The sequence below is a fragment of the Acomys russatus genome, chromosome 2 (assembly GCF_903995435.1).
Source record: "Acomys russatus chromosome 2, mAcoRus1.1, whole genome shotgun sequence".
NCBI classification, from domain to species: Eukaryota; Metazoa; Chordata; class Mammalia; order Rodentia; family Muridae; genus Acomys; species Acomys russatus.
The window spans coordinates 9393483-9417350 of record NC_067138.1 but is presented as its reverse complement, the minus strand read 5'-3'; the positions used below and the strand labels follow the sequence as shown (position 1 = coordinate 9417350).

The 23868-nt window shown below is 51.0% G+C and overlaps 2 protein-coding genes across 8 annotated transcripts in view; both read left to right on the top strand.

Moving 5' to 3' along the window:
* Positions 1 to 6516, top strand: part of Fam219a (family with sequence similarity 219 member A) — a 53441-nt gene extending 46925 nt beyond the window's left edge. For 2 of the 6 annotated variants that reach the window (XM_051157888.1, XM_051157902.1), the window contains exons 2-6: positions 1220 to 1319; positions 3811 to 3913; positions 4095 to 4175; positions 5026 to 5080; positions 5512 to 6516. In XM_051157888.1, coding sequence (XP_051013845.1) covers positions 1220 to 1319; positions 3811 to 3913; positions 4095 to 4175; positions 5026 to 5080; positions 5512 to 5670 — 498 coding nt within the window. In that variant the 3' untranslated portion in view covers positions 5671 to 6516. The remainder of the gene's footprint in view (positions 1 to 1219; positions 1320 to 3810; positions 3914 to 4094; positions 4176 to 5025; positions 5081 to 5511) is intronic. The other 4 variants (XM_051157928.1, XM_051157910.1, XM_051157895.1 and 1 more) reach the window with 3 other exon arrangements.
* A 2137-nt stretch (positions 6517 to 8653) lies between these two features.
* On the top strand, positions 8654 to 21516 carry C2H9orf24 (chromosome 2 C9orf24 homolog). Of its 2 annotated transcripts, XM_051165733.1 has the most exons (7): positions 8657 to 8886; positions 14956 to 15100; positions 18246 to 18358; positions 19254 to 19329; positions 19535 to 19769; positions 20836 to 20922; positions 21292 to 21516. In XM_051165733.1, exons 1-7 carry the CDS (start codon positions 8752 to 8754, stop codon positions 21395 to 21397), a joined length of 897 nt encoding a protein of 298 aa, XP_051021690.1. In that variant the 5' UTR covers positions 8657 to 8751; the 3' UTR covers positions 21398 to 21516. The 2 variants fall into 2 exon arrangements, with proteins under 2 accessions (XP_051021695.1, XP_051021690.1); XM_051165738.1 differs by lacking the exon at positions 19535 to 19769 and having other exon boundaries at positions 8654 to 8886.
* The last annotated feature ends 2352 nt before the right edge of the window (positions 21517 to 23868 follow it).

Here is a 23868-nt window from a genome sequence, read left to right as displayed (position 1 = left end):
AAATTTATTTTGTCCTACTTTTATGGGTCTTTTGTCTACATGTATATATGTGCACCACATGTGTGGGTGCTGGGAATAGAACCCAGGTCCTCTGTAAGAACAAGTGCTCTTAACCACTGAGCCAACTCTACAGGCCTAAGGATAAAAACATTTTAAAAATAAGAGTTGGTCATCCTAAGAGAAGCACATTTTTAGCTTCCTCTAAAATTATGAATCTGACAATTATGAAAAATATTGATAGCATCTTTTATTCCAGAAAAAGAATTACAACAAAACTCATATGTTGCCTATAATAGAGAAAGGACTGTAAAACAGTAACATCTCAAATCTAGGTGCAAATACTGCTTAATCTGAATAAACTCTTCAATCTCCCCAACAAAAACAGGAGTTGGATTACCTTCTCAGGGTACAGATGGCATGAGCCAGGGTGGGCCAGGGCCCTGGGTCTCATACAGGGAAGGCGTTTTGGACAGATAGGAAAGCCAGCTAAGGACTGTGGGGAGCATAGGGGCTGGCCCAGAGCTGGAGGCGAGTGAGAGCTAGTGCAAGGAAGGCTGCAAAGGTTGCACACCCAGAATGAGCGCCTCCCCACCTTACCAGCGTCGTGTTGTGCATTCAGGGTGACCTGCTGGCTTGTCAGGTTTGTCTTCTCGGCCACCACTCCTGCCAGCCTCCCAGGAGGCTCTCCTTAGGCCTCATCCGGGAACCTCAGAAGCCCTTATTTGATTTCCCCCCTTCTCAGTCCTTGGCTACAGTCTCAAGGTTTTGCTTGGATTGGCCGGCTAGTGGTCTGGATCCTGCAAAGAGGAAACAGACAGAGGGCTCACAGGGAGCACCTGCTCTGGCCTTAATCCACCAGTACGCTGAAAGAGACTTAGACCGACCCTTTTCTTAAGAAATACTCATAAAAGCCTGAGAACTAGACAGCTCGTATGAGAATTTATAGAGGAAGCTGTGGGTTTTAGGCAGTTGCATGGGCTTTGTGGAGCAGCCTGGATTACACAGGACTCCTGTTGGATGTGTGTAGGATGCCATCTTGGCTCTTCCACATGGGTCACAGTAAATGAGTCTGCCCTCTCCCTACCTGAACACTGGCCTGCTGGTAGAGTAAATGCTCCCAGACACACAGAGGGCAGATGAGAAGGTTTGCTTCGGGGTTCAGGGCAACCTCTGGGGTCCCATGCTAATACTTCGCTGTCGCTTTGCTTCTCCCCAACAGGACCCAGCTGCCGCCTCTATCTCAGATGGAGACTGTGACGCCCGGGAGGGTGAGTCAGTAGTCATGAATTACAAACCATCCCCGCTCCAGGTGAAGCTGGGTGAGTGTGTCTGGGGGGTGCGGGAGATGTGGGAACAAGCTGCTCGTGGGCTGGGTTACAAGGTGCTGCAATTAAAGTAGCTCAGGCTAGATGATTCCAAGACTGAACCTCCTCCAGGTAAGTCACTGGCACTCCCAGGCGCCTGTGTCTTTGCAGGACAGAGCAGACACGGACAGTTCTCCGCAGGATCCTGACGCTTTAAGGGACATCCCTGAGGCTACAGAGGGCCCAGGCATTCTAGGGGTGGCCGCAAGTGTAAATCATCGAACCCCAGGACAGACAAAGGGAACCTGCCTCCCAAAGATAGGGTAGCTGCTGCTGTGCTTGAGGAATAGGTCTCAGGCCCTGGGTGACTTCTGTCTGGGGAGACTGTCCAGTCCTACCCCAGAACCCCTCTCCAGATATGACATCACCTTCTCCTAGGGGGCGTTCCATGTCTGCTCTGATGTCTACTCTCTGCTCTGAAATCCCCTGACTCCCACAGCAGCCCAAAGAGCCGTGACTGCAGTTCTTCTCCCTCTCGCTCAGGGGAGAGCCCGCTGGTCCAAAGCTGCTATGGACAGCAGACTTCCACCAAAAGGTTGATTTCCTGAAGAAAAATTCTAACATGTCACACACAAGGGAGCTGAACAGTCAAATACCAGTTGCCATTGTCCTCAGCTCCTCCATCATTGTAGCCATCTCCCTCAGAAGTCAGGCTCTAGCAGCCCCCCAAAACTGCAATCTTCCTCGGCCCCCCAAAACTGCAATCTTCCTCAGCCCCCCAAAACTGCTATCTTCCTCAGCTAAGACTGAGCCTCCCTGATCTCCTAACAGCCCAGGATTCCTTTCTACAGAGCCTATTCTTTTAGTCAATTCAAAAAAATAAAGCAGACTTTGCTTCTGTCCTTCTAGACCACATCCAGGCAGCCCCTCAGGTTGGTTTTCTAAACAGAACAGCACCAGTTCTCTCGATGGAATTGTTTGTCCTCCTAGGACATTCTATTCAGAGTACAGCATATGGTTTACTGCAACAATGAAAGTATTTTAAATGCATATAAATTCTCTACTTTCTCCAGAAGTAACAACTCCAAGTCCTTGTAGCCTCATTTGGTACTTTAGCACAAGTGGCATCACACTGTACACATTTGTGAGCCTTGTTCCCTCCCCTGCGTATATTTGGAAGCCCCTATAGAGAATGACGTCATTCTTTTAAATGGCTGCATAGTAGTCCACAGTCTGAGCTCTGTCAGTTTATTGTCTGTGGTTTTTTTCATGATTTCAAACAAACGTAGCATGCCTTTAAAGTAGCCTTTTTATTCCCTTCACCTTGTATTACCACTAAGGCTGAAAAACATTCCCAACTTGTCTCACTTGGCGGTTAAGAAAATCACCAAGAATTTTAAGGCAAATTGCACCCCCTAGAGGCTTGATGTGGTAATGGCAGTTACTGCCTGCTAAAAAGGGGCTGGGAAAGTCAACTAGAGTAAGAGGCCAAGAAAGACAGAGTAGGAAATGAGAGCTTCAAAGACATGGAAATCAGAGAACATTTTCAAGTGAGTCACAGGTGCTGTAATGGTTCCTCCCATTCTTATGCTAGAGACAACTTTTATGAGACATCTTTCCTCCATGTTCTGTCATAGAACAGGCCCTTTTCCTACATCTTGGCTCTAATTGACGTGAGTGGTTGAGCCTCCTTCCAGACCCAGGCAGCTCCTGGTAGTAACAGGCAGTAACCACGCAGCAGGTCGCCAGATGTCCAACCCCACAGCACACTACAGGCTGAGCCCCTGCAGACTGCAGGCTCCCCAGCCTCCTGCCCCTGCCCTGACCACGATCCCTCCCTGTCTCTCCCACTTTGAAACCCTCAGTGGCTCCTTTTCCATCCACACTAATCCAAGAGCTTCAGTCCTGTGGCCAAGGCTTTTATGCTCCGAGGGCTTGTTGTTGTCATTGTGTGTTTCTGAGGGGGTCTCTCTGTGTGCTCTGAGTTTGTGGCCGCCGGGAGCATTCCATTCCTGTGATACAGCACTTGATGCGGAAGTGTGATTCTGGTGTTTGTTAGGTGAATAATTAACTGAGTAGACGGCTCCTTTCCCAACATCACTTTTCCCCTCCCCTCCCCTCCCCTCCCCTCCCCTCCATCCCACCCACAGTTATGCTCACTTCATGGCTGTTTTCCGTACATATTTTCCTTCTCCCTCCAGAAAGGCCTCTCTGCTTCAGCCTTCTGTGTTCCCTCCTTTTCACCAGCCTTCCCCTGACATCAAGCACACACTGGCTGCCTGGCATAGGAACTGAGGTTCTCACAAAGTAGGGGTCAGCCCCGCTTTCCATCTGCACTATCTGCCTCGAGTTACATAAAGCCAAGTGCACACCCACTAAGCATCAGGTGCCTGGGGGTCCACGGGCTCTCCCAAGTAGGGAAGTTACCCCAGGCCAGGCTGCCCCACGCTGCAAGGCATGGTGGCCCTGGAGCAGGACACAGCTTCTTCCCTGTGTCCTCCTGCAGAGAAGCAAAGGGAGCTGGCCCGGAAGGGCTCCCTGAAGAACGGCAGCATGGGCAGCCCCGTCAACCAGCAACCCAAGAAGAACAACGTTATGGCCCGGACAAGGTAGGCAGCCTCTCCATCCCAGCGGGACCCCACCTGCCAATACCTACCATTACTGGTCCAGCCTCTCCCTCCTTGGGAGAGCCGAGGGGGAGGGGAGGAAAGTGAGGTGAGCGGGACACCCAGTCCTCTGCCTTGTGTATATGCTCCAGCTAACACTCCAACTCCCCAATTCTTTACCCAGGCTGGTCGTCCCTAATAAAGGCTACTCCTCGCTTGACCAGAGCCCCGATGAGAAGCCACTGGTAGCTCTTGACACAGACAGGTGCGTATGGCGTCTGGGGAAGCTGGGAAGCCACGTGGTTTTACGTGAGCACAGATGGGCTGTATAGGACACACCTGTCATATTGCCAGAAGTGGTGTGTTCTACCGCTGGGAGCTCTCCATGGGTGAAATTTTCCAAGGGGAATGATTGGTTTGTTTGTGATTGGTTGGTTGGTTTGTGGTTCGTTTGTTTGTGGTTGGTTGGTTGGTTTGTGGTTGTTTGGTTGGTTAGTTTGTGGGTAGTTGGTTGGTTGGTTCGTTGGTTTGTGGTTGGTTGGTTGGTTTGTGGTTGATTGGTTGGTTGGTTTGTGGTTTGTTGGTGAGTTGGTTTGTGGTTGGTTGGTTAATTGGTTGGTTTGTGGTTGGTTGGTTGGTTTTAGGGTGGGCAGGGAGAGGGCAGGGGCCAGCATGGTCACTGCTGTCCTGGGACAGCTGCTGCATGCCTGCTCCATGATGGACCCTGATGTCTCTGGCCAGCAGAATGGGATGCCTAATGCCTCCCCCATCTCAGGGAAGAGCCCTGTTCCAGGGCAGCATCCGCTTAGCCACAGACTTTGGGAAGATCCAAATAGCCAGGGTGAGTTGAACCCAGGAGCAGAAAGATTAAAACAAGAACATGAGAATGAGGCAGAAAGAAAAGGTGGAAGCAGTTCTATCCAGAAGGGATTTAAGAAGCCACTTCATTTAAAGTCAAGCTAGGAAACATGCCTTTGCAAACATATATTTGCATAATAAGCACAGGTTATTTAAATCACACTGTTGGAGGGGGGCGGGTATGGCAAAGATGCAGAGAATTTTCTATTTAATTTCCCTGAATTACTTCCTCTCTCTCCTCTTCTCTCCTGGGCCAGCGATGATGACTTTGACATGTCCAGATACTCTTCCTCTGGCTACTCCTCTGCAGAGGTGAGGCTCCACCCCTTTCCTCCACAGACCAGGGCGGGGCGGGCCTGGGGGCTGTCTCTACCAGCAGTGTGGGGCGGGGCCTGGGCTGGGAGAGTCTAGGAAGAAATCACTAACCTGAATTGCAGTGAGGCCAAGGCTATTAAAGCGAAGTTCTGAAATAGAACAGGTGTGAAGTAAGGCGACAGCTTACAGGAGCGAACCTGAAGTCCAAATTGGACAAACCCCGAACAGAGTCAGGAACAGAGGTGAGAAGTTGACCTTGCACTGGGCAGGGCCTTAATAAGACCTGTCTGGAGGAAGTGAGACTCAGCCAAGCTGGAGTTTGAAATAGACCCGGGATGAGTTGGGAGCTGTCCTGGTGGCCCTGGGGAGGTAGTGAAGGCCCCAGCCCAGAGTGATGCGCTTCCAGCTGACGCGAGCCTTTTCTACAGCAGATCAACCAAGATTTGAACATCCAGCTGCTGAAGGACGGCTACCGGTTAGACGAGATCCCCGACGACGAGGACCTAGACCTCATCCCCCCCAAGTCTGTGAACCCCACCTGCATGTGCTGCCAGGCCACTTCCTCCACCGCCTGCCACATCCAGTAGCGGGCGGGGTCGCCGCGGCACACTGGGCAGTGCTGACCTGGGCCAGGTGGAACGCAGCCAGCGGGGGCAACCCGTTACCCAGCTGGTCCACCAGTCCCCAGCTCCGAGCCCCTTACAGCCGCCAACCTCGTAACAGTCATTGCTTCCTCCTATGGTAGGACGTGTACCTCTGTGTGTTCATGGAGCCGGAGAAACCGAAACCGGGTCTGTCTCCAGCCCCGGGGCTGAGGAGCGGGCACTGTTCAGTTACTTGGGGGGACTACACCCAAGCCCCCTGCCACCCCTCCCAACGCTGTAGTCAGGGGGCAGCACTGGAGGCCAGAGGCCCGCTGTAAGCAGTCCGGTGAAGAAATCACAAGGCCTGGGGGAAGGGGGGTTGGCCCCACGCCAGTGAAGCCATAAATCCCTCAAGCCCAGCCTGGAAAGGAAGAAGAGGGGTTTGGAGAAGTGAAGGCCCCACTGACCGGGCAGTTCTCAACACTCAGAGCGCCTCTCCCCACCCTCGTGCCAGCCTATGGACCTGTTTGTGTTCTGCCCTCGTCTTCTTCAGATGGGAGCCTGGCAAAGCTGTGCCCCCCATTAGACCACGGCCTCTTCCCTCCCTCTGTTCCCCTGCTTCCCTGCTTTCTGAGGGTTGAGAGGGTAAGATGGGCCTCAGAGAGAAGCCTGTTCTCACTGGTCTCTAACCACAATGGCTGTCCCTCTGCCTCATCCCTACCCCTCAGTCTTCTGTCTATTGGTTCCCGGCTGAAAGCAAGAGATAAGGCTGGCCTCCAATATGGCGTCCCCATTTCACCCTAGCCCAAGGTCCAGGAGGCTGGCTTCCAGAAAGGTGTGTGTGTGTGTGAGTGTTGAACCTGTCTGTCCAGATCAACCTGGTGGCTGTCTGTGATGAGGAAAGGACTGTGGTCCGTTAACTGTGTCAAAGGCTGCTGGGAATGCAGTGGACCAAGGACATAGCCTGGCAGGCCATCAGAAGCCTGGCTTCTGGTCCCAGCTCTGGCATGCTCCCTGAGCTCTTAAGCAATTGCCAGGCTTCTCCAGGGCTTCAGGCCTCTCAACTGGAAAATAAACAATAGCTGACATTACTGACAAAGCCTTTTCATACCTGAAGGAATTCTTTACAGGAATTTCTGCAGAGGACTGTGAATATGAGGAGATCTGTGTGTATTTGAACTCACATAGGAAGCACCCAGGGTGTGTGTGTGTGTGTGTCGGTGTGTGTCTGTGTGTGTGTCTGTGTGTCGGTGTGTGTCTGTGTGTCTGTGTGTGGGTGTCGGTGTGTGTCTGTGTGTGTATGTGTGTCTGTGTGTGGGTGTCGGTGTGTGTGTCAGTGTGTGTCTGCCTGTGTCTGTGTGTGTGTCTGTGTGCGTGTGTATGTGTGTCTGTGTGTGGGTGTCTGTGTGTGTGTATGTGTGTGTCTGTCTGTGTGTGTGTATGTGTCTGTGTGTGTCAGTGTGTATGTGTGTCAATGTATGCTTGTCTGTGTCTGTGTGTGTCTGTGTGTGTGTGTGTGTGTGATGTTCTGAGGGAGGAAGGCTGAGGATGCAGCTCACTGAAGAGGTAGGTTCTCCCATGGCTAAAGACAACTGAAAGCACACACAGTCTCAGTCTGCTAGGCCTGTGCCCTCCTCTCATGGAGCCAGTGTGGCCAAAGTGTGGCTTCTCCGAGCCTTCTGCTGAGACCCCACACATGCTGGTGTTTCTCTCATGGCTTCTCCTCAAATCGGCACAGTGTCGGGGGCCAGTGCTGGGAGCTGGGGTCGGGTGGGAAGGAGAAGAGCTGTTGGCTTAGGAACGGAAGCACCTCTCCCTCCAGCACACCCAGGGCTGCACACTTTCCCGTCCCCACACCTCCAGCCCAGCTTACCTCCCCTAGTGCAGAGATCCTTGCTAGATAATGGGAAAATACCGAAGGAAGCCAGAAAGTGTCTGCAGGGGCCACAAGGCCCATAGTGGTCCCCATCTGAGCCCCCTTGCCCGCCCTGGTTAGCACCCCACCACCCATCATCTGGCCCCAGAACTAGAACTCCTACCACCCCACCCACTGGGCTCTTTGACTCACCCTTCTAGAACACAGGTGCCTCCTCTCTTCAGACAGCTGCCTTTGCTGCTGACTTCCTGTGGGGATTCTTAGTGTCTGTGGCCCTGAGCACCATGGGAAAGCGCCCTCTGCATGGACACACTAGGACACTAGCTGGCAAGGGCTTTAGACTGAGGTGGTATATACACAGCGGGTAGGGGTAGGAAGCTGGCAGCCTGTAGCTTCTGAGTCCGAGGAGAGCACACAGTTCCTCCTTCCCTGTCTGGAAGTTGAAGGGGAAGAGCCAGGGCCTTAGCTTGCCCCTGCTCCCCCACCCCTTGTAGATACTGCCTTAACACTCCCCCACCCTCGGCTGTGGCTGCCACCCAGCCAGGTTTCTCCGAGCTCACTAATTTATTTCCAAGAAGGTGTGTGGAAGACATGAGCCGTGTATAATATTTTTTTTAACATTTCCATCGCAGTATTGACCATCATCCTTGGTTGTGTATCGTGTAACACAAATAATGATATTAAAAGCATCAAACAAGCCAGACTCAGCTCCTTACCTGGGGTATGGGCCGCAGCAATGGGGCTGAGGAAGGGAAAACACTGATACCCCACCCCCACCCCCACCCCACCCCTCTCGCACTTGTTCCTGATGAGTGGCCCTAGGTGAATCACAACCCCTCAGAACCTCTCATCAACAGTGAGAAGTCTCTCTTGGGCCTTCTGAACTCTTGGGAACTGGATATTTTGAGGAGTTCAAGGCAGGAAGGGGCTGGCATAGGGAGGAAACCAGGCCTTTTGTGCAGGGATGGGGCAAGGCAGGTGATATCACAATGGGCACTGCCCATCCTGGAAAGGAAGCTGGGTGGGGTGGGAGCAGGAACGCTGAGGGGGAAGACACTGAGAGGTCCTCCAAAGGAGGGGGGTCACAGCGGCTAGGGGCACCTTCCAGGCTGGAGGCGTGGGCTATCTAGGGGAAGGGGTGGTCACTCATGTCCAGCAGGAGTCCTTGATAGGCGGCGCCCACTACAGCATCCCTGAGACCCCACACCATGTTCCTCTTCTCCCGGAAGACCAAGACCCCCATCAGCACCTACAGTGACTCCTACAGGGCTCCTACCTCCATCAAGGAGGTCTATAAGGACCCACCTTTATGGGCCTGGGAAGCGAACAAGTTTGTGACCCCAGTAAGTAGAGGCCATGGGTGGTATGGATAGAGTATATAGTCATGTGTGTCTGCATGGCTGGCATGCGGCTATCTTTGTGTTTATAGTTATTTATGTATTTGTTTATTTGCTTATTGGCAAGGCCTCACTGTGTAGTCTAAACTGGCTATCATAATCCTCCGACACCAGCCTCACAAGTGTTGGCTGGGGCTGCTTTACATTTATCAGAATAGGTTCTAAAGCCAGGCGTGGTGGTGCGTACCTGTAGTCCCAGCACTCAGGGAGGCAGAGACAGGAGGCTCTATGTAGGTTCAAGGCCAGCCTGGTCTACAGAGGGAGTTCCAGGACGGCCAATGCTACAAAGAGAAACCCTGTCTCGAAAAACAAACAACAACAACAAAAGGATAGAACAGCTGAAAGTTCCAAGCGATGGGGATGTGCAAATGTTTGGGGGCTAGCTGTAGAACAGGCCAGAAATGTCCATAAGGCATGTCTTTATGCATGGGTACCACATTCCCCTCTGTCCACCTCAGGGATAGAAGAGAAACAATGAATGTGGGGAATTAGATCCTATGGTAATAGCAAAAAGAATTTATGAATAGAATGTTTAAAAAATATCTTTATCTAAGTATGCTTTATAACAAAGAGGAGCGGGGCTTGGAGGATGGCAGGTTCAAGGGCACACTGGGCTGTATATGGATACCTGTCTCAAAATAAAGCCCTAAATCTCACATAAAGTCACTTCTTAATTTTAATTTTGTTTTAAACAATCATGAGTGATAAATATACTGCCAGAAAATGCTAGCCAACACTATGAGAGACATTTATTTTAAACTAGCTGAAAGTAGAGGAGCCATATCTGTGAGCTCCACACTGGAATACAAGGCACTTTACACACACAGATGCACGCACACACCTACACACACATGCACGAATTCACTCACTGTATAACTTCTATGCGAGAAAACATTCTCACTGCAGGTCTTCAGGTTTCCAAAGTGAGGCCAGACCAACATAGCTAAGCTATAAGGCAACAAATCAAGGCTGGTGGCATTTCTTGGTGGTAAAGCACTTGCCTAGCAAACATGAGGCCCTAAGATTACACCTCCAACACTGCTCCTGCTCAAGGGGGGGGGGAGGGAGGGAGGGAGAGAGAGAGAGTAAAAATCATATTACAGAATCACCAGAAATAAAAGACTTTACCACTGAGGATTTTGGATACTGGAATTAACAAAATTTTAAAACTTTAACTCAAAGGGCAAGGAATATAGGTCAAACATTGGCTTTTGATAAGACTCAGACAAATCTATAGTTTTCTCGAGAAAGACAAAACACAGACGAATAAAAACCACTTCTAACCGAAGATCTAGAAGAAAATAGATAAAAGCAAATGGTCTGAGCAACTTTAATAAAATTGAAAGCAAATGGAAAACGGGGAGAGCAGTGCTTGTCTGCAATTTCAGCCACTCGAGAGACTGGCTGAAGGAGCTCATTTTAAACCAGCCTAGGCGACAGCCTGGGAGGAAGATATTTAGGCCACCTAATTATTATTTAGCTTTAGTGAGCTATGAAATATGAAGTCTTAAATCTGTACAATAAACTTTATTTGTATTCTGTAGACCCCCAAAAAAAATTAATTTAAAAGCCTGTCAAATGGTCAGTGGGTAAAAGCACCTGATCGACCTGAGTTTAATCTCAGGGACCCACATGGTGGAGAGAACAGACTTGTATAAGCTGTTACCGTGCTTCACACACACACACACACACACACACACACACACACACACACACACACACACTTCTTAAGGCCAGTATGGCAGTGCACACCCAGCACTTGGAAGGCAAAGGCAGGTGAGTTTGAGGCTAGCCTGGTCTACACAGAGAGTTCCAAGAGACCCAGGGCTGCATAGCTAGACCCTGTCTCAAAACCAGTCTTTTAAAATGGAACTGAGGAGGTGGCTCCATTTGTGAAGTCCTGCTGTGTAAGTACAAGGATGTAAAGTCGGTTCCCAACCCCCAGTGTAAAAAGCCACGCGCAGTGACGCAGTGACGCATTTCTGTAATCCCGGCTTGGAGAGCTAGAGTCAGCAGCCCTGGGACTTTCTAGCTAGGCAAGCTAGATGAACCAGTTAGCTCTGGGTGCAGTGAGAGGTCCTGCCTCAAAAGTAAGGCAGAGAATCACAGAGAAAGACACTGGACATTGACCTGACCTTGGGATTTTTGTTGTTGTTGTTGTTTTGAGACAGGGTTTCTCTGTGTAGCCTTGGCTGTCTTGGACTCACTTTGTAGATGAGGCTGGCCTCAAACTCACAGAGATCCGCCTGCCTCTGCCTCCCAAGTGCTGGGATTACAGACATGCCCTACTGCACCTGGCTTGAGCCTTCACACAAATGTCCAGACATGTGCAGTTGTTCTCTCTCTCTCTCTCTCTCTCTCTCTCTCTCTCTCTCTCTCTCTCTCTCTCTCTCTCTCTCTCTCTCTCTCTCTCTCTCTCTCTCTCTCTCTCCCTCCCTCACAGATGATAAGGAATTTCCAAAACAGATATGAATTACATATATTGATTACAAAGTTATAGAAAGTCATAGACAAATAAACAAAATAGCATCTATCAAGAACAGACTCATACATTATAAGCATGGTATTCAGCAAAAATGGTTGACAGTAAAGCTACGGGAAAGATTCGTCAGGCTTAGGGTGGCATGGCCAAACCATAGGGGAAAAGTAGAGTGCCTAGTAAGAAAAACTAGTTATTCATATGGATAGAAATACAACTAATACCTAACTTCCACCACACCCAAAATGAAAGTCCTGGCAGATTAAATTTGGAAAGTAATGCCATATAGCTTTCAGAAGAAAATACAGGACATTAGGTCCATTATCTGGGAGTATGGAGAGATTCCTTTACTCATAAAAAGCATTAGCCATCAAACATTAATAATTCAACCAGTTTAAATTAGGACCTTCTGTTCATCAAAGACGCCATAAAGAAAATTAAAGGAAAAAAAAAAGCCACAAGCTGAGAGATTTGCAACATGTAACTGATTAGTATACAGAGTACATAAAGAAGGGTAATCCTCCGGGTTAAAATTGAACACACATGCATGCTGACCCCTGCCTGAAACTGCAGCAAATGGATGCTTGCCATCCAGAGTCACAAGGATGGTGACAAGGGGCCAGAAAAAAACTGACGGAGCAGTAACTGGCCCAGTACATCTGAGGTGTGGGTGGGAAGGAAGCCAGCAGTGGGATGCCTGACACCGGTCAGCTGAAGGCTGTGGAAGTCAAAAAGGCTCGGGGATTGGCAGTTCTGGTCCTCTGAAACGGAAGGTGAGACAGCAGGACCGAGACTAAAATAGGAGTATTTGAAAGTCATTTAAACCCACTAACCTGGCTTTGTCTCTGAAAAGTCACAAGGCTTCTCCCACAACCCCCACCCACCTCCAACACCTCTACCACCACCACCACCCACCACCACCACCCCCACCACCCACCACCCACCACCCACCACCACCACCCACCACCCACTTTCACCCCTACCCCACTCACCACCACCACCCACCACTACCACCACCACCCACCTCCAACACCGCCACCACCACCACCACCCACTTTCACCCCTACCCCACTCACCTCCACCACCACCTACCTCCAGGAGGGCCTTGGCAAGAATCTTGAAAGCAGATGAGCATCCATATACTGACTGTTGAAACACCTAGCGGCCCTTTTCTTGGATGGCAGCTGGGCCAATTTCCTAGGCCAAAGAGTCTTTCCAAAGAGTCAGCTCCCCACAAGAGGAAAGGTGTGAGGACACTGGTGGCAGAGTCTGCAAGCAATAGCCCGGGCTGGTAGTGGGGGCTGGCAATGGGGGCTGGCAGTGGGGGCTGGTAGTAGGCAAAATTGCTCAAGGCCTCGGATACAAGCTTTTTTAGTTTGCTGTTTATAAACAGGAGCAGAGATCACAAACATCTGAGGGAAGTGTCTAACACAAAAAAGGATGGTGCCTGTGAGTGCTTCTAAATCCCCCCTCTTTCTCCCTCCCCTCCCCTTCCTCTGTGTGTGTGTGCATGGTGGCAGGATGGGGGTACACACCAGTGGAGGCCTGAGGTTGATTTGGGGGAGTCTCTTTCAATTGTTCTCTCTCTCTTTTTTAAAGATTTAGTTAGTTAGTTAGTTATTATGTATATAGTGCACATTAGGTCACATTATAGATGGTTATAAACCATCATGTGGTTGCTGGGAATTGAACTCTGGAAAAGCAGTCAGTGCTCTTAACCACTGAGCCATCTCTCCAGCCCCTAACTCTCCCTCTTATTTTAACGTTCTGTTTGCATGTATGTCTGCCTATCGTGCACTTGCCTGGTGCCCATGGAAGTCAGGAGAGGGCGTCAGAACCCCTGGGACTGGAGTTTCTAGACTGTTGTGGCACCATGTGGGGGCTGGAAAGCCAGCCCAGGCCCTCTGCAAGAACAAGTGGTCTTAACTACTGAGCCATCTTCCCAGCATCCTCCATCAACCTTGCTGTGACACGGTCTTTAAGGGAGCACTGAACTCAGAGATCAGATCGCCCTGGTCTTACTGGCAGTGAACTCTAGGGATCTGCCTGTTTCTGCTCCATGCTCCCAGGGTGGAGAGACTGGAAGCATGCTTTACTGTACTCAGCTTTCTCACAATGGTGCTGAGGAGCCAAGTTCAGGTTTCTACGCTCGCCTAGCAGACACGTTACTAATTCAGCCTTGAGTGACTATTTCTGTGTGTGTGTGTGTGTGTGTGTGTGTGTGTGTGTGTGTGTGTGTGTTTAATGTGAGTGTGTATATGGGTGCACATCTGTGTAGGTTTAAATGTAGCTAGACTCTGTATGTACAGCTCAGGGAAGTGCTGAACCGTGGCATCCTTGCACATACAGCGCCCACGCTGCCTTCCACCCAACATGGGAATGTCACTGTGCCAGCTAAGGCAGGACAACATTAGCTAGGCACACGTTGTCCCAGAAGGTCCTGAGCTAAGGACTTTTCTGAGAGCAACCAGACAACACACACACACACACACACACACACACACACACACACACACACACAGAGCCCTTTATTCTTGAAATCATAGGGTCACGTACGAGCAGGTCTCGGCTCTTTAGACTGGCTGTTTATAGAGATTCATGAAACCCTCAAACTGAAGACAAGGGGACCCCTGAAAAAGAAGGTCTTCATTTGGGTCTCCGTAGATCTATTCAAACAAGGAGTGAGGTGAACTTCAATAAGTGCAGGGGCCCAGAGTCCAGAATACGAACAAGAAAAATATCAAGGCTGAATGAGGACCAGAGCAAAGTGGACCTCGAGGTTAAGGGCAATAATGTTGGCGTCAGAGAAAGAGACACAGCAGAATCGGGGTCTCGCCAGTGGCAGGTATCCTACCAAACCCATCCTGTTTCGAGGTCCCAGGTGCCTTTTTCTATCTGCCCTAACATCTGCCTTAGGGCAGTCAGCTCCCAGGGAGCCAGCCTCTCCTGAAGCCCTAGGTTGTGTCCACTGGCCCCACAGAGGAGACTCGGGGCCCTGTTCCCAGTGAGTGCACAGTCCAGGAGAGAGAAGAGAAGACACATCTCTTACCAGGAAACAGGAAACAACAGAATGAAGTCAACCTTAGCTGATCCCAGTGTCAACTTTAGATGAGACGACAAGGGAGAGAAAGGGGAAGTAAAAATGATTTTAAAAGCAGGCCTGGGAGCTGGAGAAATGGCTCAGTGGTTAAGAGCACTGGCTGCTCTTGCAGAGGGAACAGGTTCAGTTCCCACCACCCGCAGGGCGCCTGGCCAATGTCTGTAACTCCAATGCTCGGCCTTCTGATGCCCTCTTCTGGCCTCTCCAAGGCACTGCATGTGTGTGATGCACACCAACACTCAACCAACCAAAAATTAAAATGAAAACAGAAAGTAGGTCCAGTGTGACGTGAGAACCCATCCCTCGGGCATTGGGGATCGGTGGGAACCCAGCCAGGCCGACCTTTCCAAGAAAGGCTAGAACAGCTCCAGCAGGGTCCCAACGCTTGGGACCTCCCTGCCGCTAGCCACTTTCCCTCTCCTCCCTCTCCGCTCAGGGTCTGACTCAGACTATGCACCGCCACGTGGATCCGGAGGCCTTGCAGAAGATGGCTAAGTGTGCTGCACAGGACTATACCTATAAGAGTTCCGTCTCAGGCCACCCTTATTTGCCTGAGAAGTACTGGCTCTCTCAAGATGAAGGTAGGGTCCTTGGCCTCTTCCCAATTCTGACCTTAGAAATGACCCCAGCAGTGGCCCTCAACTTGAACCTCTCTCCATCCTGAACTTCCCCTCACGACTTGGATTTTTCCCTCACCAACCCCCTCTTACAGCCTATCTTCTTAGCAACCCTTTTCCAACAGTCTCCTCCATCTTCATGTCTTTCAGCCCTCTATAGCCTGGGACATTTTCCTTCTACCTAAAAATGCTGCCTTCTTCTCTTTCTCAGAAACATAGTCTATGCTCAGTTAGTGAAAAATCGCCTCTCTCTGGCTAAACGCTCACGGCCTGTCTCCCTGGTCCATTTAAGTTCAAAATGTTGTCTCCTCTCCATCACGGGGTTTCATACACACCTTCATAAGTATTTGCAGAATGAAGTGATAACTCCAAGTTAACGCTGGGGGTCCAGAACACTGAGGTTGCAGTTGTGCGTGAGACTGTCGCACCCACGGGAACCCTTAGCATTTACCCTCAGGGACAAGCCCTGCCTTTCACTCTTCTGACCACTCACTCTGAGAAAGAACTTCCTCCCTCAGCTTCCCTGGGTCCTTGGTACATTCACTGTGGGAATGTGAGGTTCCTCGGGGTGCAATCCAGAGCCATCTTCTCTTCTCTTCTCCTAAAGCCATTTTTACATAGCCCATCCATGGCTTTAATTATTTTGGTTGGGTAGTTGGTTTTGTGTTTTCTAATCAGGGTTTCTCTGTGTTAGCCTTGGCCATCCTAGTGCTGGGGGGTTAAAAGTATGTGCCACCACATCTAGCCTAATTATTTTTTTTTAATTATTTGTCAGTGCTTTTAATCCCAGCACTCAGGAGGCAGAGGCAGGTGGATCTCTGTGAGTTCGAGGCCAGCCTGGTCTACAAAGCAATTCCATGACAGCCAAGGGTACACAGAGAAACCCTGTCTCAAAAACAAAAAAAAAACGGAAAAAAATTATTTGTCTATTTTTATTTCCCTGTGCGTTGGTGTTTTGCCTGCATGTGGTGTCTGTGTGTGTGGGGGGGTGTAAGGTCCCCTGGAACTGGAGTTTTATTTCATGTGTATTGGAGGTTTGCCTGTATGAAAGTGTCAGCTCCCCTGGAGCTGGAGTTACAGACCGTTGTGAGCTGCCATGTGGGTGCTGGGAATTGAACCCAGGTCTTCTGAAAGAGCAGTCAGTGCTTGTAACTGCTGAGCCATCTCTCCAGCCTCATGGTTTTAATTACTATAATCCCAAATCTTTCAGGACAAGTTGACCTCTCACTAGCATCCTACTCTCTTGCTCTTTGACCTGGATGTTGAAACACCTCAAACTCAGTTTGTACTCCTCCCCTCCCTTCCACAGCTATTTCTCTTGCACTTCTTTTATGGTTTTGTAGGATTTTGCACTTGTTTTGTTTTGAGACAGTGTCTCGCTATATACCCTTGGCCAGCACAGAACTAGGTATCTAGACCAAACTGGCCTAGAACCCATAGAGGTCTACCTGCCCCTGCCCCTGTCCCTGCCCCTGCCTCCTGAGTGCTATAGGAGCTCTGCCACCATACCCAGCCTTTTAAAATACTATTACATTCTTTTACTAATGTTGTGTGTATACGGGGAGGCAAGCCCATGTTGCAGCCCATAGGCAGAGGTTAGGGATGGCTCTGAGTTCTCTCTTCCTTTTATACGAGCCCCGGGGATTGAACACCAGTTGTCAGATTTGGTAGCAAATGCCTTTACCCACAGGGTCTTTTTGTAACCCAGGCTAGCTTAGAATTACACAGTGTCACCCAGTCTGGTCTCGACCTTTCTGTGACCCTTTAACCTAAGCTCCACAAATGCTGAGATTACTAGAGTGTACTGTTAGGGCTGAGTTCTCCTTCATCCTGTCTGTCTTTCAGACTTTGGGGCAATGGACCACAAAGGGTCTTGTAAGACAGGGTTAAGAGATGGGGCAGTGTTGAAATATTGTTGAACTAGAATAGTATCATAGTTAAATTTCGCTTGTGGAAAGTGTCATAGCTTCTATGTTGATGCTAAATTGTATGGTCTCAAAGATGGAGCAAGGAGATCAGTGGGCTAATCAGGATAGCTTCCTGTGTACCAAGCATTCTTTTCCTCCTTTTGCTCCTACACACACACACACACACACACACACACACACACACACATGCACATGTGCATGAGCACACGCACACACACACCTCTTCTTTACAGGGTCTCTCATATAACCCAGAGTGCATGCACACACATGCATGCACACGCATGCACACACACGCACACACATGCATGCACACACACATGCCTCTTCTTTACAGGGTCTCTCATGTAACCCAGAGCTGGCCTTAAGGAAGACCTTAAACTTTCGATCCCCCTGTCTTTGCCTCCTCGAGACTGGAATTACCAGGGCTTTTTGTTTGTTTTGGCGTTTTTAATCAGGATATCACAATATAGTCCAGACTGGGCCTTGAACTCCAAGCAATTCTCCTGCCTCAGCCTGCTGGAATTGCAGGTGTGAGCTGCTGTGTTCAGCATTTGTACAGAGTGCCTCTTTTAGGCCTCACCACAGCCCTGCACTTGTTTCCTCTGCAGTGCTGGAATTTGAAGCCAGGCTGCGCAGTGCAGGGCGCAGTGTGCTAAGCATGACACAAGGATGAGATCATAGAGGAAGAGGGGAGAAAGTCAAGCAGTTTTGAACCGGCAGACCTTGAGGCCTAGATATGGTAGAGGGGGGGGGGACCTCATTTCCAGGCCAGCTGACTGAAAAGGGAGTGCAGCCAGAGTGCGATCTGATAGCCCAATGGAGCCTAACCTTGCTCAAAGACATTACCTAGGTGAGACATGATCTGTAACTCAATGGAAAAAAAAAAAAGAGGGTGGGGGGAACAGGGCATGGTGTTTCAGGCCTATAATCCCAGCACTAGGGAAGTCGAGGCAGGATGATAGACTGAGGCTAGCTCAGGCTACACAGAATATCAGGCTATATAGCAAGATCCCATCTCTAAAATGAGTAAATAAATAGCAGGGCATCTCAAGCCCGGGCATGGAACCTGGGATCAGGGAGGGTCAGCCTTGTGATAGAGACCAGAGAAGAAAGTTCTAGACGGTCCCAAGCTGTGGGTGGCCCAAGAAGTAATGCTGACAATCTCCACTCCTATGATGAAGAGAACAAATGCTGTACAAGCTACCTGGACAGTGACCGGTGCAGCACATGGAAGACAAGTCCGTACAACAGCTACTGGAACAAGTATACCACCTGTCTTCCCCGACTGCCTAAGGTACCACACTGTGTCTGCCACAACTGTCTAAAATCTGGGACACGAATACACACACACACACACACCATCTCCACTCGGCAGTGACTCTTTGCCCCTCTGTAAACTAGGGTTTTCTGTATTTTTAGCTGACAATGGAGGCCGGGAGCTGGACTGTGACAGGTCCGTGGGTCTCAGTCTCTGACCCAGCTTGCTGGGGACATGGCTGGTGTGCACTCCTTGACTGTTTTGAAACTTGCCAAGTAGTTGCTGCCTCACCTACTCGGGCTACTATGACATCAGTGCTGCCCTTGAGTCAGTAATGCGCTGCCTCCTCCCTGCCCCGCCTTCCACTCCTTTGTAATGGGAGCAAGGACCAGGAGAAGAATGAAATCGCTGGGTGGCAAGGTGAATGCAGAGTCCCAGAGACTGAGATAGGGAATCCCAGAGAAGCCCAGGCCTTTTTCAGGGAAATGTGAGGCAAACTCAAATCTTAAATGTAGGCTGAAAGCTGACTGAACCCCTGTGAAATAGGGTTTTTTCGTGAAGTGGATTTTTCCCCTAAAAGTTCCCCCAAGGGATTCTGATGGACAAGCAATATTAACCATAGCCCCCTCCCCACATTAGAGAGGCGCAGACACAAATGGCATATAGGTAAATGCTGAAGCAGAGTTGTCAGGCTAAACCACCTCTCTCACCGACCGCTGCCGGGGGTCCTAGCATCCTCATGCCTACCTTGCCCTCGCAGTGTAGGCGGAGCAAGTGCGTTGCCCAGCAACAACTCCAAACAATCCAGGAGTGTAGGGGAGTTGCTGAGGACAAAGTGTGGGTACTCTGGGAAGACATTAAACACACACGCATGGCGGAGGGAGCAACTGTTTCGCGTCAGAGCTTAAGGTAGCACGTGTGTCACTTCCAGGATGCCGGCATGGAGACAGTAGTGCGAGGAATGCCGCTGCAGTACCCTCCTAAGCCGGAGCGCCTCAATGCCTACGGTAAACGGATTGAGTGGAAGAGGATTACTGAGTGTAAGGGAGGAAGCCAGAGGGCAGGATGGGGGACACGGGGTGCAACTGTGGCTCTGTTCCCGGTTTGTTGTTGTTTGTTTGTTTGTTTGTTTGTTTGTTTGACTCTGGCTCTAACTTTTGTTTCTCCCATCCCTCTGACACTGTGTTTGGGTATCCTGAACTCCGGGTTCAGAGCGCGAGGTTGTGGTGAACATGCTGAACTCGCTGTCCCGGAACCGGACTCTGCCACAGATTGCGCCCCGCTGCGGGTGCGTGGACCCTCTACCAGGCCGCCTGCCGTTCCAAGGATACGAAAGCGCTTGCTCGGGCCGCCACTACTGTCTGCGCGGGATGGACTACTGCACCACGGGGGAGCCCAGCGCAGAACGCCGCCTGCGGCCTTTGTGCTCGGACCAGCCGACTGTAAGGTTCGCAGGGAACCGCCCGCCTTAGCCGGGCTCTACCCACAAACGAGCCCCGCGCCCCCTAAAGTCCCGCTCTGCTCTGCTCGGCTGCGAGCCCTCTGCCTGCAGCCTCATTGCAGCCCCGTTGTTTCCATGCCAGGCCCCGTTGGCTTCTGCCTGCTTGCAGGGCCCCAGGGCACAAGCGAACTGCTAAGGCGGGGAACCAGCACGAAGGTTACTCCCAAGTCCTCAATCCTGTCCTTTCCAACCGTGCTCAAGGTCAACATAACAAGTGTTTGTATTCTGGAGACCGAGATCCTGCAGAACAGTTTAAAAGGATTTCAAAACCCCTCTCCTCGGCCACACCCTTTCCTTACGCTCTCGGGCCCTGGGCCCATCCATACTAGACACCTGGGTCTGGAGACAGAGGTTCTAGATTGCAGAATATTCCTTCTCTCTTGCCTGGGCCTCGGAGTACAGTCAGTAGGAGGTAGTAAGATTGCTGGGGGCAAGGAAGCCGGTACTGCTTTCTCACAGGGTCCTTGGCTTCTTTGGGTGTTAAAGCTAAGCTACAAAGGAACACAGCACCCAACCTGCATCCAGCCACAGCAGACAATACGGGTGGAGCCTGCAGGGAACCTTCCAAGTCTGTGACTGTTTAGAACTGGGCAGAAGGGTCTCGAACCCTGTCCCTAATCCTGTGATGATCCTCTACCCTTCCTCAACGCTGATTTACTGTCAAAGATTGGATCTTTTCCCTCAGAAGGGGCGGGGGTGTGCAAAAGTGCCTTTTAGAAGGTCTAGACACTCTCGCTGCCTATTTCTTTGCGTTGAAGAAGTCACTGTCTTACGGAAACGGGCATGGGGAGATGCCGGATTCTAAAGACTATGTCTGATCCTCCCCAGAATCCTGGTGGCAAAAGCCAGGCTTTGGTGGGGAAGGGATTTCCTGGAGCCTTCTCAGAGGCTGCACTGCGGTGGGGCTTATGACGGACAAGGAAGGAACAACAGGACGGATACTGTTCTTGGTCTGGGATACAACGATATCAAAAAGACCTGACCCCTCCCTGCTATTTTTTTCTGTCACTAGGAGTGTCTTGCCCTACGATCACCGGCCCGGGATGCAATGTGCTGTTACAACTCCCCCGCCGTCATTTTACCCGTTTCCCAACCTTAGGTAAGGTTGGCGCATACTGGAGGGTGGCCAGGAGACTGGTGGAGGGGGTGGGGTGGGGGGGAATGCTGGTTGCTGTGCACAGGCAGGAAATTAAAGCCAGGGGGCGCCAGTGTCATGGGCAGTCAACGGTTCCTAGAGACCAGAAAACCCACACAGAGGGCCGCCTTAAGGGACTGAGTTAGCCACAGACCTAGACTCAAGGCGATTGGGTTCAATCGAGGCTTTATACAGCGAGTAAGAAGTCAGGATTGGGAAGTTATGACTTGGGTATCAGACATCCAGCAGGAGAACGTGAGGCCAGTGTCAGAGAGAAAATGCTGAGGTAAGGTTAATATCGAGAACGGGAGTCAGCCTCATCTCTCCTTGCAGGTGGGACACAAGTCACTTTAAGAAGACCGGTGGTGCCCAGAGAAACAACTATGTCGTCCATCCTGAGTTCGTGTCTGAGACCTGTCCTGTCTACGGTTCCTGGTGAAGCTTTGACCGGGGATAAGGGAGGAAGAAGAGGAGGAGGCGGAGCAATAAACTCTTCACTGTAAAGGCTGCTTCCTGTGTCCTTACCCAGAAAGATCTAGATGGAAAACCCTCTTCCCCAAGTCATCGGTACATCCCTGAGTGCCCCCCCACCCACATAGCACTAGTCCTGCCACTGTCCTCCCTATCACCGCTGACAACTGAGTCCCACTGGCCACGCAGATCTACTTGAAGACCCTCTGGCCGACGTGTTCCTCAGGGGCCCCACATAGATTCTTCTCACACCTCAGGTCCCAGGTTTCCATTAGAGCCTCCCAAATGTTCTCTGTGCTCAGACACCCTTGCTGCCCTCGCCCACCCAAGTCTAAGAGCTGCAGGCCATAATTTTGGAAGGACTCCTGATCAAGAAACCTCAAATTGAATGGATCAGCTCTGTCCCACAGGGGAACCGCTGGAGGGTGGGGTCGGAGGAGGTTCTGGAATCTCCGGGCGTGCACCACCGCTCACTTTAGGGGGAAGGGTATGGCACACCATGGGCATTTCTAACTGAAGGCTGTCACTAACAGGAGGAGCAGGGAGTGGGCACTGCTAAATACTAAGCAGAAACCGGGACGCTTCTGGTCTGGTCCTGTGAAAACTGACAGCGTGGAGCATGAGCTGTTTGGGTCTACAAGCTCTTGACTGGGGTGTCAACCAGGAGCACAGGGGTCATCCCAGAACTGTGACACCTATTTTCACACTTCTGTGCGATGTGTGGGGATGAGAGGCCAACTTGTGGGAGTCTGCCCTCTTCTCCCACCCTGTGGGTTCCAGGAGTTGAGCTTGGGTCAGCAAGCTTGGTGGCAAGAGCCTTTATCTGCTTACCTTATCTCTGGCCTTGTGTTGGTTCTTAAAAGTACCCAGCTGCCCAAACCTGGAGGGAGTGGAGTCCCAAAGGCTTCTTGGTCACTGTTATGTTGCTGTGAAGACACACTGACCATGGCATCTCTCTCTCTCTACTGTCTTTTTAAATTTTATTTTTGCTTTATTTGCATTGGTTGAGGCCATTAGAGGAACTGGAGTTACAGACAGTTGTGAGCCGCCGCCATGTGGGTGCTGGGAATTGAACCGGGTCCTTTGGAAGAGCAGCCAGTGGTCTTAACCACTGAGCCATCTCTAGCCCCCCGCCACGGCATCTCTTATAAAAGAAAGCATTTAATTGGAGGCTTGCTTACACTTCTAGAGGTTAGTCCATCGTGCTCATGGTGAAGGGCATGGCAACAGGCAGGCATGGTGTTGGAGAAACAGATTCTACATTCTGAAACATTTCTTTTGAAACCTCAAAGCCCACCCCAAGTGGCACGCTTCCTCCAGCAAGGTCACACTTACTCCAACAAGACCATGCCTCCTAGTCCTGTGGTCCTTTCAAACAGTACCATGTCCACTGCCTAAGCATTCAAATATATTAGCCTATGGGAGCCATTCTTACTTAAACCACCACAGCTACCCTCTGCCTCCTCACCTCGTGAAGCACTCATACACATAGCAAACCTAGCCTGGAGTTGCAAGAACCCCAACATTCAGCTCGCCTTCTTCCTTCAGAACTACCTCTCCCATAAGGCCCGGGGACGAGCCAAGCTAGCCAAAGCCTGGCAAGGGCGGCGCCTGAGGCGGGAGTAGAACTAAGAGGCACCAAACTAGAGGCGTGCCCAAAGGGCAGGGCTTGGGCGGTGGGAAGAAAGTCCCGGCAAGGCTTGCAGAGCTTCCTGAGGCTGTGGGGGAGGGGCGGGGCGCCAGGGGTGGGGCTGGAGTCCCAGGCCTGAACCCACATTGGAGGGCGGGGCGGGGCCGAGGGCGGGGCGCGGGAGGGGCTCCATGGTGCCCAGCCAGGCAGCAAGCCGCAGGGCAGTGGCTGCTCAACTCCTGCTCTCGTGGAGAAAGGATCTGCCGGAAGACCTCCTTGTTCCCTTCTTCCGTGTGGTGGTCACTGCGGTGAGTGAGCCCAGTGGGAGGCCTCTGAGGCCCAGTGAGGGGTGATGAGCTGCCTACGGAGCACCGTTCCTGAACTTTCTCTAGTTGGTAGAGCAACCCTAGACACCTGAACCCCTGCTCAGGGCGACAGGTCACTTGACCTTCCTCCGCCCCTTCGGACCGTGTCGGGTGTGGCGCCACAGGGGAGAGGGAGGGTGTGTGTGTGTGTGTGTGTGTGTGTGTGTGTGTGTAGTATTCCAGGCTGTGTCAGCGCAGTCACTTGATCCTGGCAGATCCTGTCCCTGAGCAGGGGAGGGAGATGGGACAGGATCGAATTGCCTTTGACATTTCCACTCCCTTCCCAACTGTGTCCAACAAAGGACTCTGCCTCAAGTGGCTCAGTTGAGCTGAGCTGGTCCCTCGCCCTTACACTGCAGGCTAGGGGGTGGCAGCCAAGTCTGAGGTTGAGAGTGAAGGGAACAGGAAGACACTTCTTTGGCTGAGCCTATACAGGCCCGCTTG